This window comes from Vigna angularis, chromosome 8 (genome assembly GCF_016808095.1).
Source record: "Vigna angularis cultivar LongXiaoDou No.4 chromosome 8, ASM1680809v1, whole genome shotgun sequence".
Lineage (NCBI taxonomy): Eukaryota > Viridiplantae > Streptophyta > Magnoliopsida > Fabales > Fabaceae > Vigna > Vigna angularis.
The window spans coordinates 33,223,113-33,240,431 of record NC_068977.1 but is presented as its reverse complement, the minus strand read 5'-3'; the positions used below and the strand labels follow the sequence as shown (position 1 = coordinate 33,240,431).

Here is a 17,319-nt window from a genome sequence, read left to right as displayed (position 1 = left end):
TCTCTTCTTAGTATAGTTTAAATAATCATATATCACTATATATTACGAATTATTTATCCAAAGCCTTATATTTTCGTCAAATTTCATTTTATATACTTTCAATTACTTAATAATTTTTTAAAAAGGTCAATGTTCCACGTTAATTTTTGTGTCTTTCGCGGGTATCTCTTTCGCACTCAACAAATATTAGTGATCACAAGTTACTATATTTATGGAAATTCTTTTTAAATGTTGAAATATTTAATTTCACACAAAAGAGTTGGAACCAAATGTTTAATTTTGTGTGGTTATTATATATTTAATAAGCTTCTTATCTAGCCACTAGTACTATCATGTACTATTTTGTAGTTTTGAAAATTAAAATTGTATATTATAAAGGATTTTAATAGTTTATGATGTCATTATATTAAAGAAAAATATTAATTACATATATCGGTGTATATCTTTTCTTTCTTGTCTAGAAATTCAGAAGTAACTTTTAGGTTTTATTTAATTTAAAATGAGTTAAATAGAATTATTTACAGATATCAAATTCGTGAAATAATTCGACTAAACAATTAACTATTCATATTTTTATATATAACATTTGAAGATAGAATCTTATTCAAAAGATTCAAATTCTTAAATGGTTACTTGAATCAATTGACGTTAATATATATATATATATATATATATATATATATATATATATATATATATATATATATATATATATATATATATATATATTAAAGTTAATTTCATACTTAAATTTGCAACCACAAAATTAATTTAGAGTGAAAAGTTTATATATGGACCATCATTGATTACACTATTGTAATCTAAGTTTTTCAACCTCAAGTGGAGCACTTCCAATGGCATTGCTGCATTTGATTAATTGATTCAACACGTAAAATCTTTGACCAACATAATAAAATTTTCACCTTTATTTAAAATAAAATGCTAGAAAACATGTTAGGAACATTTCCATAACACCATTCAAGTACACTTTGTAAGAAGGAGATTGGAGGGTTTAAAAGAAACATTATTTCACACATGAAACAAACATTGGAGGGTTTGAACATCTTGTTGATATATTTTAGCTATTGGGTAATGAATTAATGTGCTAACTATTTATGATAACAATGACATGAACTAATTAGGACCACTGAAATATAAATTTTTTTAGTTATATATACGAATGACAACATGTTAGATTGAGTTTGAATATTGTTTATTTATACTTGATTTGTAATAAAAAAATTTCACCAACTATTCATTTATTATCTTGTCGAATATCAACTATTTGCTCATAAATAATTACGAACATAAGTAATTTTATCATATATTTAACTATAAATACTAGTTAATATTAATAAGAATGAGCTTATTTTAATTTCTTTGTAGATCTATAATTTTTTCCCTCCATTTATAGAGACATAATATTATCGTTATTGATTAAGAATGATACAATTGTTTCTATCTTTTATTTAGGTGTAAAATGAAGATGATATAATATTTAAGTAGGAAGAAGAAAAACTTATTTATGACTTGTGTAAAAAAATAAGCTATGATAACTTTAAATGAAGATTAGCTGTTAAAATTAAGTTTAAATAAAATATATTACTTTTACTCCTACTTTTTTTTAGTTAAGATTCCTTATTCATCATAAAAGAAAATATCTACAATTTGTTAGTATGGTCCTTAATATAACATGAATTAGTTACATTACACGGTTGTAAAGTAAAAATGTTTATTAATTTGATTAAACTAAAATTGAATTTTCGAATTAAGAAAATAATATGAAATGGACAACATAGAATGATTGAGTGAAGAGTGTAGGGTCAATAGGAACATGTGAAGGTCGGTGTTTCTTGTTACATAGCAAAAGTGGGACCAAGATTCATCTCGTTGAAATTAAAAAAAAAACATAAAATGAAATTAGAAATGTTTGTTGGTAACGAAGGATTTTTGTGTATAAATAAGAGAGGAGGAGTTGTAAAGGAAAGAAGAGAAGAGGTAATATAAGTGATATTGCAGAGTGATTATTGATGGCTTCGTTGACGATGGTGCAAGGTGATGATGAACATGCATGAATGAAATGTTCTTGTTAGAAAAAGAAAATGATATTTTTACATACAAATTTTTTATATTTATTTGATATTATATTTTTAAAATATGAATATAATGTATTTTTTAATATATATGAAATAAATGTGAATATATTGTAAGGAAAATGTGCAGGTGGAGGTATGGATGAACGGTGTGTTCAGAAAAGCTACTGGATGGAACACACGACAGAGTTGTCGGTAGAGTCGATGATGTTGGATTCAAACGCCTCTCATCTCGACAAGGAAGAGAGACCAGAAGTGCGTTTCGTTTCCTTTTCTTCACACTAACCATATTCTTCTTCTTCTTACTATTAATTATATAATCAACTTTTTCTTTTTTTTTCTTTTTTTTCAAGTTTGTTAAACAATTCATTTCATTACTCGTTATTATACTTTCTTTTATTATTATTTTAATTAAAAATAAGTTATATATTTTATGTTTGTAAATTAACTCAAATCTTCATGAGTTCTTAGATTAAATAAGTTCATCATTTAAACATATTTTATTTTTCTATTTTATTTCTTATATTTATGTTATAGTTATACAGTTCACCTATTTATTAAACTTCTTTTTGTTATATATACTTATTGTAATATAATTAAACTAAATGGATCCACTCACTTATCCTAAATAATAAAATTTACCAATTAAAAAGTAATGTGGTATTATAAAAGTAGTAATTAAAAATAAAAATGTTAATTTATATAATTAAACAAATAAAAAACTGAACATTTGATCTATACAAATTTTATTACATAACATTTGAATTTTAAAATAAATCAAATTATTAACCTATACGATAAAAAATTATTGCTGATGAATAATGAGTAGTCAATTTCCCTTCAACGTTCACTAACATGTAAAAAACTTATTTATAAGAACATTTAAAAAACATTTTACGTTAGATTTTGGATAATTTTTTTCATCATAAGTACTTATTTTAAGAGAGATAAAAAAACAAAATAAATTGAGAAAATTATTTTTTACAGAATGTAAATAAAAAATTAAATAAATTATTCGAATTTAAAAAAAAAAAAACTAATTTTAACTTACGGGGAAATTTCTCATAGAAATATTTACAAAAGAGTAATTCCAATGTAATTGTTTACGTTGGTTCTTAAGCTTTAAAAGTTACAAAATATCATTAGAGTAAACGAGGTTTTACAAAAGTTGTTTATATGAACAGCTACATTTTTTTTTTAAATTTCAAATGTAAATGAGAGTTCTTATGAGTAGAAAGATAAAAGCTAGAACTGTTAAAAATAAACTATAAATATACTAAAACTAGAGTGAGAATCAGTGAATATTTGTAAATTCTATATGACAATAAGAAACTTAATAAAAGAGAGATAATAATTCGAATTGAGTTGTTCTACTATAGAATGCTAATATATGTTTTTATAGAATGCTAATATTACTAATATATTTTCATTATTCTTTTTAATATGCTCTTAGTTATTGGGTGGAACATTTTAAGATTCATAAAACTACTTGTAAAATTCAATAGAAAGTATTAATTATAGTTTTGTGAATTTTAAATTATGAAAATGTGTCACAGAAGCGTGCTAAAAAATATCATTGATATTTACTAAAGTAAGAATCCTACTTTTACATTCATTTTATACGCAATATAATAATAAAAAATAAAAAGTAAAAGAAAATTACTGATAAAATGACTATAAAAAATTTATGTATGTAAAAGTATATTTTTTATTTATTTACTATCTCTCGTACAAATAAGAGACAACATCATTGGTTTTTAATATTGCTGTTTTAGGGGTTATTTATTGTGTGCCAATGATGAAATATATTAAAGAATTTAATTATTTCATGATAAAAATAATTTAATTACAATGCAAAATTTTGTATCCTAAATTGACTAAATATGAATTGTTATGTGGTAGGTTGTTAATTTTATGTAAATATTATTCTAAAATTCATATAATGACTTCTAATTACTTGATACATAAACATGTAACTAAGTTAACAGTATATAAAAACTAAACTCAAAATTAAATATGTAACATTAAATGTTTGAAATGATTTAAAAAATAAATATTAAATTAGTTTAATTTCAATGTAATATATATATATATATATATATATATATATTTCTTTTTTGTTTAATGTAAGAAGCAATGAGAGGCTAGAAAATTTCTTCTTGTACCTTTTATCAGTACCCCTTTAGTTTTTTATTTTCAAAGTGAATTTTTTTTGACTCATCATCTATATTTTGTCACAAAGGTTTTGTCTTTACTACCAGCATATGAAGGAAAATCAGTAGTAGAACTTGGAGCAGGTATTGGAAGATTCACAGGAGAATTGGCCAAGCAAGCTGGTCAGTTACTTGCTGTGGATTTCATTGAGAGTGCTATAAAGAAGGTAACTGCAATTTCTAATCACACTTTGAACACTAATTAGTGATTATGTTTGTCAACATGAAAAAAAAAAAATTGATCCTACCCATGTTATGATGTAATGACTAATACCCTAATTTCTCATCTCACATAAATTTTATGCAGAATGAGAACATTAATGGGCACCACAAGAATGTCAAGTTCATGTGTGCTGATGTCACATCTCCGAACTTGCAGATTTCTGAAGGGTCTGTTGATCTGATTTTCTCGAATTGGTTACTCATGTATCTTTCCGATGAGGAGGTGAGTTTTTGAGTGGAAAATATCAAGCCATAGAAATTTTCTTGGCTTTTTGTTCAGTTATGTTGAAGATAACATGATGTATGATGCAATCGGTTCTGGTTCCAAGTGAAAATGACCAGATTGTAGAATCTTGATGTTAAATTTGGAGTTTATTATTGAGTTCCTTAATTTTACCTTGTGGTTGATGGCTTCTTTTGGTTATGGTTCTGTACTTTTGCTTTCGCAATGAATGACAATGATGTATTGATGTTTCTAGCTATCTTCTATTGGTCAATTTGAAAGTAGTTGATTCTCATGCCAAAGTGGTGGAAAGAAAAACAAAAACCATGATGATTATTAGTTTCATTTTTACACGCAAGAGGGTTTTTCATCACTGTGAGAAACAGACAAATAGTGACATGGCTTCCTTGTCGCTACCTCGTTTTACCTTCGTTATTGTAAGGTTTTTTGTGTTTCCCTTTATTCATTTCAGGTTGAGAATTTAGCAGGAAGGATGATCAAATGGTTAAAAGTAGGTGGATATGTGTTCTTCAGAGAATCATGTTTCCACCAATCTGGAGATTCCAAGAGAAAATGCAACCCAACTCACTACAGGGAACCTAGATTTTACACCAAGGTTTGTTCTCAGTGTAGTCAATTGGTCAATCTATCTGCAAAATCATTCCTTTCTCTGCAATGTGTGAATATAAAACGTTCATGGAAGAACATAATTTCTGGGATCTCAACCATTTGCTCCTTAATCTCCAAGCAACAACATGATGCTTCTTAAAAGCATGAAAATTAGCATAGGATCACTCTAAATCAATAAAGAACTCCAACCAAACTAATGAGCATACTCAATAGCCTTCATAATTTCAGTAATCTCAGCATGAAACACAGAAGCTGTACCAATAAAAAGAAACAAAACAACCTTTGAAAGATCTCTTATTATAAGCTGACAAACCAGGATCCTCACAATAATAAAGTAATCTTTGGAAAGATACCGATCTACATGATTAATCTAAGCAGCAGTAGTAGCATGTGTATGCACTATAAATGCTTTCAAAATACAAAATTCAAGAATAGAATTAGAAGCAGACCCTTTAGAAAGAATTTCAGATGAAGAAACCATCGAAAACCATCTTATAAAAAGTTGAACTGACTATGCACTGTTATTAAACTAACGAAACGTTTTTACAAACTTTTCTATGAACATTTCTAAAATGAACGAAATGAATTTCTTCATCTAAATTAATTTATGCACAAAGTTGCAGATAAAAGTTTAAGGAAATCATATAATAATTTTTTTGTAAACCAAGTTTAATTTTTACTTGTTAAAGTATTTATGGTAAAAATTGTCTAAATATACTCTAATTTCTAAAAGGGTTTGGTTTTGATTACATTTCTTATTTTCATGTAGGTGTTTAAAGAGTGCCATAAGATTGATGATAGAGGGAATTCCTTTGAACTTTCGCTTATTGGCTGTAAATGCATTGGAGCTTATGTAAGAAACAAGAAGAATCAAAACCAGGTAACAAAACATGGTTTCCATTTCTCTTAATTATTATATCTTATTTTAGTTTATTCAATTGGTTCAAAGTATCTGATTAACACCGTGAACCTGTCATGCAGATTTGTTGGATATGGCAAAAAGTGAGATCACAAGATGATAGGAGGTTCCAGCGGTTCTTAGATAGTGTTGAGTATAATCACAAGGATATTTTACTCTATGAGAGTGTTTTTGGCCAAGGCTTTGTGAGCACAGGAGGACTTGGTGTGCTTTTCCACTTTCATGTTTTTTTTATCGATAAATATTAGTTGTTAGTATTAGTCGTTCAATCTACAACCTCTTCTACCTTTTTTTCCAAACGCACCAAACCAACCTTATAACTTTAGAGAGTTGAATTCATAACCTTTCCCATCCCTCCCTTCCAATCTTTACCATCAAGTCACCTTATAACTCCTTCATATGTTTTGTTATGCAATACAGAATTCTCCTTTCATAGTAGATTTGATATGTTACTGAATTGAAAGTGCTTTTGCTTTTGCAGAAACAACAAAGGAATTTGTGGCAAAGTTGGGACTAAAACCAGGCCAAAAAGTTTTGGATGTTGGTTGTGGTACTGGGGGAGGTGACATTTACATGGCTGAAAATTTTGATGTTGAGGTAGTTGGCATTGACCTGTCCATAAACATGATTTCTCTTGCCATTGAACGTGTAATTGGGCTCAAATGTTCAGTAGAATTTGAATGTGCAGATTGCACTAAAAATTCATACCCTGAGAATACATTCCATGTAATCTATTCCCGTGACACATTGCTACACATCAAAGTAAGGAACCATCTTTGGCTTTTTAATTTTTCTTAAGTAAAGGCCACACCCTTTTGTATTTTGAGTTCATTTCATATTCCTAACTTCCATTTTCTGCAAATTTTTGTTGATTTATTCAGGATAAACCATCACTATTTAGATCATTTTACAAATGGTTGAAGCCTGGAGGTACACTTCTAATTACTGATTACTGCAAAAGTGTAGGAAGTCTATCAGTAGGATATGCTGACTACATACAAAAGGGAGGATACTATATCCATGAGATGAAAACATATTCTCAGGTATGATGATAACATCATTTGGCTTCTTTATCACACCTGAAATTATGAATAAATTTTAGTTCTGGTTTCATAAATGTTTTTAGCACTGTTCTCTTAGAGATTCTATATTAACCTTGAATGTAAACTTTTGTTATACAAATTATCAAGATAAAACACCAATTCTGGTGGGAGAATAACATAAAAAGAAACACCATGAAATAACATATAATTTAGTATTCATGCTGATACTTCTTGTACATGACATGCTTCTTTTATTCTAAATCATGCACAGATGCTCGAAAATGCTGGATTTAATGATGTCATTGCCGAGGATCAATCTAATTTGGTATGTCAGAACAAAATGGTGGCGGTTTACTTCATTGTCAGTTAGTATATTTTGCCTATGATAATCCAAGCAAAATTTTTACTTGAATACTTGTGTTTTTCAGTTCATGAAAACACTACAACAGGAATTAAATGCCCTTGAGAGCAAGAAGGATGATTTCATTGATGAATTCTCGAAGGTGAGATTTTTTTTTTGTATGTTTTAAAAATTTTACGTGATGCTCCCACTAAATGAGTCCGATTCCATGAGATTCACATAAATTTCAATCCATAGAAGAGATGTTTACTGAAAAGAGAATGTCAAAATTGGTTACATTTCTTTTATTCAAGTGTAAGCTTTATTTTCAGAGCATTGATTCATTGGTGGAAATCATTGGTTTCAGGAAGACTACAATAAAATTAGTGAAAGATGGAAGGCCAAGCAGATGAGGGGTGCAGATGGTGAACAAATATGGGGTTTGTTCATTGCCCAGAAGAAATGATGCTTAATTCTCTCATCATATCTCTTATTATGCCTATATATTTTGTTCAGTAGTATGAACAGTTTTCCAGATGACAGTTTGTAAAACTATTTTGTTGTTATTTATATCTTTTGAGAAAAGAATGTTTGTGCATTCTAGCACAAGATAAACGAAACTTCTATATATCCTCTTCCATTTGAATGTGATGTTCATGACTAATTATGGTTTCCATGCTCCAAATATATTTCAATATCTTGCTTCCTGTAACTATCTCTCTACTTTTGGAACCGTGGTATGAAAAGTGGTAAAAACATAAACCAGTTTGTTTAGCTTCTGAAGCACTTGAAGTAACAGAAACGATTATGCAGAGACAGGAAAAATAACATTATCTGGTTACTACAAAACACAGATACAGCAAACAGAAAAACATTACGAGAATACAGATGAGCTAAAACTTTCAGAAATTGAAAAGCAAGAATGAAAACAATTGTACATATCCTAAATAGTTCAATTATCTTGTCTAGTTGATGATTTTTTGCATAAAGCACCCAATAGGGAATTGTAAGTAATTTTTTTTGTGAATAATTTGTACCATGTATCTCATCGGAAACATCCAAACATACGAAATTCTCTCAGATTTGCATAAACCATAGATAAGAGAAAATGAAGTCACTATATGAGGAACCATATTCTTGATATGCATATTCTGAAAGAGATTCATGGCCTCTTTCCCTTTTTCATTCCTACATAGTCCATTAATAGTGATATTGTAGCTGTATACATTCAATGCCGTTTGTTCAAGAGACTATTTCTTGAGTGCCATTATGATAAATCAAGAACTTCACACCATTAAATCAAAGTGAACTCCTTATTCTTTAAATATTGAAGTAATTTTAATTGAAAATATTTCTAACCAGCTCTTTGGTTTTCTATAACTCCGGAATCGAAATTTCCCAAAAATTAATAAAGCTACTGCAAAATGCTTTATTATTCATTTTATTGCGATTTAAGACGTTGTAAACTAACTTTAAGAATTCAATTTAAAAGTTTAATAATTTATTTGACAATTATAGTTTTTTTTTGTCTCGATCTAGGTATTTAAAAGCATTTTATTTTAAATTTTTGTGCATATCATTTCAATGTTTTCGTCTTTTTCGTAACAGTTACTTAGAAACAAAATAATATAAGAAACATAAGATATTAAAAATAATATATACAAGAATGATTTTTTTTTTTTAAATACATGTACTAAAATGATAAAAATTAAAATATTTTTTAACTATACAAACAAAAAAAATCAGCTATAATTCTTATAGAAGATTTGCAAAATCAAGAATCTAATCTAATAACATTTCTTTAATTTGTTAAAAAATTGTAAAAAGTTTTCAAAAGATTCAGGAATCTATTCCATTAAAGTTAATTTTGAGTAAATTTCGGAATACCTAAAACACAAAAACAGAACTGTTAAATCCAGTGTTTGAGAAGGGAGTTGGCAGCCATGTCCGTCGAACTCAAGCTCTCTCGTTCTAATCGTATCTATCGCCCTTCGGTAAAACCTTACTCTCTCTCTTTTCTCTCTCTCTAAACATTGTTCATGATTTGATTTTACAGGAAGCTCTGGAAGGCAAAATCGTTTTCAAAACTCAGTCTTCAATTTACCACTATGGAATTCGCCTCACTGTCAAAGGATCCGTCAACTTGCAGGTACCATCTTCTTTTATCGTTCAGAAAATGGCGAAAATATTTCAACTTTATGCTCAAAATCACTCCTTTGTTCTAAGCCAAAGGGCGATTCTCATTGGGTAGCTTTGATTTTGAAACATGTTTTGATGCCATGTTGAAGGTTCGTGGAGGATCAGCTGGGGTTGTTGAATCGTTCTACGGCGTTATTAAGCCTATCCCAATTGTGTAAGTTTTCAAAATAATTGGTGTGCATTCTTGCGGAAATTACTAATTATGATTTTCTTTTCTAGTTTTAGTGCTTTCATATATAATACTCTTGCTGTAACTGGAGGTTATGCTGTTAGATGTAGTTTGTGTTTGACCGTGTTGATCACATCTTGTGTTCCATTTTTTCAAAGAATTTTAGCCTTTCATATAGATATTTGATTTTTAGTTATCCAAAGATAATGCGATGTTGCCTCAAAAAGACCAAATTAATGCAGTGTCGTGATCTTGGAAATTGTAACAGTATGACATTGTTCACTGTTGTTATTAGTTTTTCTTTCGTTTCAAAATTTCTCCTTTTGGTGTATTTATATGATTGACAGCGCTTTTCAAGCATATTCAATTTACCAAACATATGGTCTCTTTGGATAAGTAAACCATGATAGTTGTCCTTATAAACTGCATGTTCTATGGATAACTCTGCGTTGTTGTAAAGATCGATCTGATTTTTTAATGGGATGTAATGCATTATCCTTAACCTAGCTATATAATTCACCTACAGTACACGTCAATCTATCTGCAGTGGGTAAAACCTTCATGAATCTGGATCATTTAATTTTTTTTTTCATGGTAAAAGTTGTGAGTGTACCTTTGACTCATCACTTTCATTTAGGATGCTCTATAGCTAGATTGAGCTAATAAGGGCATTATCTATCGAAGTTAGAGGAAACATCTGAAATAATTCCTTCACATGTTTCTAAATTCTTTTGCTCACATTAGGACAAGGGTACATAATTCTTGTGATTGGCTTCTAACAGGAACAGGATCACTGAGATAAAATCTTCTGGAAAGATTGGCTTGGGTACATCAGAGGTAGTGTATCAATAGCAAATGAATAAAAGCGCCTATTCAAAGCAATTTTATTTTGTTCAGTTACTTGGGTACAATTTATTTCTTGCTTTTCTTGAGATAACTTTTACATGACTGTAAATATCCTATTATCGGTGGTCTACTGGAAAGAAGATTGAGCTACTCAAATTAGGCTTTTCTTTTATTTCTTGTTTTTGGTGCTTTATTTTATTTATATCATGAAAACTTCTAAATAAGAAAAGAATCTAAAAAAAAAAGAGTATTACTGGCTTGTGATTCTCATGCTTTATGGTGAATTTCCCTTCAAGTCATTATCTGAGTTCTACAACATCATATTTAATTACTGCTTTAAAAGTTTTTTTGTACATTATATTTGGTAAATATTTCTGTTATGTCAATCAAATGTGTCTTTTCTCATCTAAATCATCTTAGTTAAAAGCAATGAAATTTAAATTTGAAGGAGAGGAGCACTAAAGTGTTATTAGTATGTAATATAGCATGTAAAATGCGATTCAGTTTTAATAATTTTATAGAAGTTTCATTTTTAAAATCTGCCTGTTTAATTCTTTGTATTTCTCCCTGTTCTCATTTATATGTGTTTATGTGCTATTAAGTGGTCTGGAATACTCTGGATTTGGTTTCATAGTTTTGCTAAAAATGTGATACCATTCCGCTAAAGTAATTGGAATTTCTGAAATATTTCAATAATGCACTCTTCTAGATGCTCTTTTGATGAAGTTCTCAGTTTTATACTTGGCTTATATGACCTATTTTCTCATGTTAATACTCATTGTAAGTTTTGCAATCTTTATGGCAGATACCATTCTCGTTGAAGCTACGGCAGCAGGATGAAAATTTAGAAAGATTTTATGAGACGTTCCATGGTGCAAATATAAGCATCCAGGTAAAATTTTCTTAGGAAGTGTTTTTGTTGGGCAACTGATCTTTAAGATGAAATTATTAGTATTATCATTATTACAAAGTCCTAATATCTAAATATTTTCATTTCTTTTCTTGACATTTACTGAAGAGTCTAAAATTAATCTGCTGCCAGTCTAAATTCTTTTCATTATACACTTACTCTGTCACTGAACATGAAAGGGCCACATCATTTTGGTAACAAGATTTGGTGAGCCTTATAGTTCACTGGTGGAATAAAGTCTTGCATTGTAAAAGGATCCCAATTACATAATTTTTCATTGTTATTCCTTATCATTTTTCTTTTTAGTATTAAGGTTGGTGTTGATATCCTCTATAGTATTTGGTGACTGTAGATATACCTCGTGGATACTTGCATAAATCATTATCAGCAACAACAGAGTTCATAGTTGAAAGTGATAAAGGTAAGATTGTGCTTGGCCCAAATCTTTGTTCTTTGTTTTTTGTATGTGAATGAATAGAAGTTCTAAACTACTAGTCTCTCTTTTGTGGAAAATTCAGCTGATCTTCCACAAAGACCACTTTCTCCAGAGATGGTAATCTTTTACATCACCCAAGACACTCAAAGGCATTCTCTACTTCATGAATTAAAATCTGGTATGTTGGTTTACCTTCAATGAGTACACACGTTGACCTGGTCTCATGAAAAGACAGACGGAACTAAAACAAAAATTGCACCATTGTTATGCTCTAATATCTCACATCAGAAGTTGTAACTCACTATCATGCTCTGTGGCTATATTAACCTTGTTGTGTTACATGGAAAAAATACATCAGTAGTGGATTTGAAAAGGTTATAAATATCAATGAGAAAAGGTTGTGTGGCTCATGAAACTATGATCTTCTTGAATAGGTGGATTTCGGGTGACAGGAAAAATCTCAACTCAGTGTTCTTTGTCTGGCACTATTAGTGGTGAGCTAACTGTAGAAGCTTCTGCAGTTCCAATTCAGGCAATTGACATTCAGCTGTTTCGAGTGGAATCCATTCTTCTTGGGGAGAAAATTGTGACTGAAACCTCTCTGATTCAAACAACACAGGCAAGTGATGGTGGATTTGTGTTGTATTGGAGCTTGTCATTTCAGAATAAGCTGTTAATTTTATTTTTATTTAGCAGATAGCAGATGGAGATGTATGCCGAGGTTTGACTCTACCTATTTATGTAATACTACCTCGTCTTCTGACATGTCCAACAACCTTAGCTGGGTATGTTGTGCTTTTCATCATGATTCTCCTCCAATTTATTTCACAAGGGTTATGTTACATCCAAAACTGAACACATGCACACACACACACAGGTAATTTGTAAATGATGACTCTTTGTTAAGAAACCACGTTAAATTGGAACTCACACCTCATACCTTTCAATTGGATCCTAACATTCACCAACATGATTATTCTCCTCCTATGTGCTTTTAACTTTTTCATGTTGAGCACTTTTCATTTCATAAATATCGTCTCGTGAATTACTGTTACTGTAAAAACTCATGTTTATGGCATACTGAATCAATTGGGCTTGATGTTTATGCTATCACTTTGGTGCAGTCCCTTCTCAATTGAGTTCAAAGTTGCAATTGTTATAAGCTTTCAGGCAGAGCTAAGTAAATTGCATAAGAAATCTGACCCCAAAACTCCAAGACTAGGGGTAGGTGCAGGTCCTTTGTTAGATTTGTAATCATTTATCATTCTTCACTTTGAAGTATCATTTTTATGTTATGCTAGCAAAGACATGTTTCTGACTAACAATTTTCTTTTTGTGAACTTTCAGATGGCGATGGAAACATTACCACTTGAGTTGGTTAGGGCAAAGTAAGAAGATTTTATTATATAGTTTCTGAAAATATGAATTGATTTCAATTTGTGAATAAATATCGAACATGGCTTTTACTCCAGCAACATTTTAGATATTTGGTTATTTCATGTTTGATGTATTTGAATAAACAACTGCCCTAGTGTAGAGAGGATTGAATGGAATTACAGAACTGGAATTAAAGAAAAGAATGAACCATTCACATTGAAGAGAAAACCATAGACAAAGAAACTCCAATTGCTACAAAACACCAAATGCAGAGGAAAAAGGTGAAGACCAAAAAAAGTGAAGTGTGTTCTGCCTCCTCTTAAAGCTGCTGTTCTCCGTTCCAAAGCACAAAAATTGACCTATTTTTTTTACCATTCCATCTTCAGCCTACAATACAAGTATGAGAGAAAGAAAAATTATACTCTAGAAAATTTTTAACATTGCTATTACAAATATTTTTACTCAAATCTCACTCTATGTTTATTTTCTTTGTTTTTTTTAATAATTTGTTTCAACTTTAGATATTTAATCAATTTTTAATTGAATAATGTTTATAAATTACTAGTTCCTAATGATATATATGAACACAATTTTTTAATGAATAATTATTATATAAATATCAATATTTTACTATTTGTAAATATTAATTATAGTTAGTAAAATTTGAATTAATTGGACTAAAACAGATTTGCTGATGATTAAAATTGACATAAAATTTTTTTGAACAGATAAATTTAAGTTTTCATTTAAAGAAGTGCATTTTTATGTTTTAGTATATGCTATGTCATTTGAGTGAACCAACTTATTTCTTAAGCATTTGCTTAGGCAATAATGTTCAACATTTGGGAAGGAGGAGTTGTATTGATTTTCATTCAAGTGATATTCTCATGTGATTTAACGTATGTTTTAAAGTATCTTAATATCATTTCTATAAGTGGTTAGATAAATGTAAACAATTATAATATTATTAAGAGCCAACGGATTGATTTTTTAAAATATATTATGTTTGGACTTAGTTATATATAATTAATAAGAATTATGATAATAAATAAATAAAGGTAAGTATAGCATTTTAATGTATCAGTCAAATGATTAAAACATATACCTCTCGTTATAATCCAATATGAGTTGCCAAAAATTTATTCTAAATCTCCTTATATTAATGCTATTTGTTATCAGCTGCTAAGTCTTTAGCAATAACTTCTGTGGAAAAGAATAACTTAGTGACCAATTTCGACTTAAATTGCTTTCATATTTTTATCACTATAAGTAAGATTATGCTATAAATTAATGTTGATATTAAATTGTGCTCACTTGCTATGCATATATATTATATTGTTATTGGTTTTGTAAGCGGAACTTTTCTATATTTGTTTGTGTGTATGTTGCGATGATTATATAACTTTGATTATATGACTTTGATTATATGAGAGTATAAGATATTGTAAATGTTCTATATACATGATAGAGATAAGAGAGGGAATAAGTCGTGATTTATTTAAAGTTTTGTGCTATAAATTTTATAAATAATATGTTTTAGTCATAATATACCAATCTTGTTGAATTTAATGGTGTATTATTGACATGATAATCAATATTTTGAGTTTAAAACATTTATGTAGACACCTACGTCCTCAGTTATTTGAGCATTGGATCCCACCAACTCTGCAGTTTTTTTCCCAATTATTTGTTCACTATTACACATTTACTTACTTTTTTCACCTTTTTCTGGAATGAAATCTATTGCTGTAAAATGAAACATTGTACAAAAAAGAAGTGCGTGTCAAAAAATCAAAACTTTACACCCAACAACAACCCTAAAATACACATCCACCAAAGAATAACTAACAAAAACACTAACAAAAAGGACCCCAATACCTAAACCAGAACACAAAAACCACCAACACCGCAACCCACGACCAAGGAACGGTGCAACCACGGTGATTATTCCATGAAAGCTTCCAAAAACGGATCCAGAACCTCTACCAGAACACAAATCTCGACACCTACAACAAACACACGACGACAAATCGACGCGAATAGCGATGGTTGCAGCAGCACACCTCCTCCCTCGACAAAGAACTCACACACCCAAAACCAACTTTAAAAATCAATTTTGAAACAAATGAGAGAAACCACCAAACCCAAATCCTTAAATGTTGATTTTCCAGGTTATTTTTTTGTTTTAATTTTGGCCCATGTGGACCAATAGTTGCTTAACACGTGATGGAATTAAAATATTGTTAAAAATAGGAGTCAAAGTATAATTATCCTTGTACAACATCAATCATTTATCTTTGAAAGACCATTGACCATTGGTTATTACACAAATGAGTGACATAAAAATAAGGTTTAATCCTTCGATGAAATCCTTATTTGGGATGGAAATCTCAAATTGGTCCTTTGTTTTTTTGAGTCTTTATTTTGTAAAAATTACAATAATTACATCCTCGCCATTCAATTGAGCTCAACGGCGTTAATATAAGGTTGACGTGGTAAGATCATCTCCATTCTTAAATGACGTGAACTTCATTATTTTGTTTTTTTTAAAAAGAAATTGGAAAAAATGAATTAAACATTGAGAATGAATTTAAAAAATTGGGAATTAAATTTGTTCGATTTAGGGATTCAATTTGTTCGATTTAGGGATTTAATTTGTTCGAACTAGGGATTCAATTTGTTCGAATTGCGAGCATCAACCACAACCATGAGTCCACCATGGAACCCTAACCTAGAACTAGGTTCGTTCCTCCTTGTTCATCTCCATGACAACCTGTAGGAAAATCAAGCCAACAGTCTTCGCGAGCCCTAATCGCTACACCCAGAGAATCCAAATAGCGAACATTTTCGCATCACAACCCTACATTTTCAGAAACCAATTAAACCCTAAAGTCATGATCTGTTCGTAGCATTGTCGTCCTCCATTCTCCACCACGATGCCAACCAAATCGCAGCCATGTGAACCTGCAGAGAACCTAATCACAAACCCAAGAAACAGAGAAAGTCCAGAATCGCAATTAACATCCGTTCATCTTCCTCGCGCAAGACGAACAAATTCAATCCCTAATATGTGTGCAAAACGAACATGAGCCATCTTCAAATCTCTTTTACTTCAAAAACAACGAACACCTTCCGAGAAGAGGCAGAATAGAGTTTTCCTCTTTTATTACTGATTGAAGCAATTAGAGATTTATAAAAAATAAAAGTTTTTCTAACTTTTTCCTAACTTTTTTATTTAAAAATAACTACAATCCACATAATGACTATGTCAGCAACGTCATTTAAAAACTAAGATAAACATGCCACATCAACTTAATTATAACGCTGTTTGGTCTAATTTAAGACATGAAAAAAAAATTAATTTGAAATTCCCACTCCACCCAAATAGGAACCTGAGAAATGATTAAACATAAAAATAAAAAATAGTTACATATTTACTTTATAAAATAGAATTTCATGTTAACATGTCCCTTGCATAAAGAACATTTTCATAATTACAAGTTTATCACTGTATATATTTTTACATCCAATTAGTTAAAATGCATATTGTTAATTTTATATTTGTAGAAGTGATAATGTATTTCATAGATACATCACCATAGTTAGAACAGGTAATATAAAAATATTTTGGATACGACATATTAATACAAAATTCTAACAGTTTTTTTTATTATTAATTTATATGTATAATATTTCTAT

The 17,319-nt window shown here is 29.5% G+C and overlaps 2 protein-coding genes across 2 annotated transcripts; both read left to right on the top strand.

The window, feature by feature from the left end:
• Window positions 1–1,941: 1,941 nt before the first annotated feature.
• LOC108343874 (phosphoethanolamine N-methyltransferase) lies at window positions 1,942–8,347 on the top strand. Its single transcript, XM_017582297.2, has 12 exons — window positions 1,942–2,055; window positions 2,224–2,348; window positions 4,336–4,473; window positions 4,614–4,751; window positions 5,224–5,367; window positions 6,151–6,261; window positions 6,363–6,504; window positions 6,782–7,062; window positions 7,182–7,343; window positions 7,615–7,668; window positions 7,772–7,846; window positions 8,051–8,347. Exons 1-12 carry the CDS (start codon window positions 2,031–2,033, stop codon window positions 8,147–8,149), a joined length of 1,494 nt encoding a protein of 497 aa, XP_017437786.1. The 5' UTR covers window positions 1,942–2,030; the 3' UTR covers window positions 8,150–8,347.
• A 1,171-nt stretch (window positions 8,348–9,518) lies between these two features.
• LOC108344733 (uncharacterized) lies at window positions 9,519–14,087 on the top strand. Its single transcript, XM_017583210.2, has 11 exons — window positions 9,519–9,677; window positions 9,740–9,832; window positions 9,972–10,036; window positions 10,834–10,888; window positions 11,703–11,789; window positions 12,144–12,228; window positions 12,326–12,421; window positions 12,678–12,862; window positions 12,940–13,028; window positions 13,368–13,467; window positions 13,591–14,087. The coding sequence occupies exons 1-11, from the start codon at window positions 9,627–9,629 to the stop codon at window positions 13,633–13,635; spliced, it is 951 nt and encodes a 316-aa protein (XP_017438699.1). The 5' UTR covers window positions 9,519–9,626; the 3' UTR covers window positions 13,636–14,087.
• The last annotated feature ends 3,232 nt before the right edge of the window (window positions 14,088–17,319 follow it).

What these genes read in the sequence shown, in the direction of transcription:
- LOC108343874 (XM_017582297.2), top strand. Translation starts at nt 2,031, where the DNA reads ATGGCTTCGTTGACGATGGTGCAAG. An exon ending in ACAAGGAAGAGAGACCAGAA is followed by an intron (nt 2,349 to 4,335) that starts GTGCGTTTCGTT and finishes TTTGTCACAAAG; the next exon opens with GTTTTGTCTTTACTACCAGC. An exon ending in CCGAGGATCAATCTAATTTG is followed by an intron (nt 7,669 to 7,771) that starts GTATGTCAGAAC and finishes TGTGTTTTTCAG; the next exon opens with TTCATGAAAACACTACAACA.
- LOC108344733 (XM_017583210.2), top strand. Translation starts at nt 9,627, where the DNA reads ATGTCCGTCGAACTCAAGCTCTCTCGTTCTAATCGTATCTATCGCCCT. An exon ending in CATAGTTGAAAGTGATAAAG is followed by an intron (nt 12,229 to 12,325) that starts GTAAGATTGTGC and finishes TGGAAAATTCAG; the next exon opens with CTGATCTTCCACAAAGACCA. An exon ending in CTCTGATTCAAACAACACAG is followed by an intron (nt 12,863 to 12,939) that starts GCAAGTGATGGT and finishes TTTATTTAGCAG; the next exon opens with ATAGCAGATGGAGATGTATG.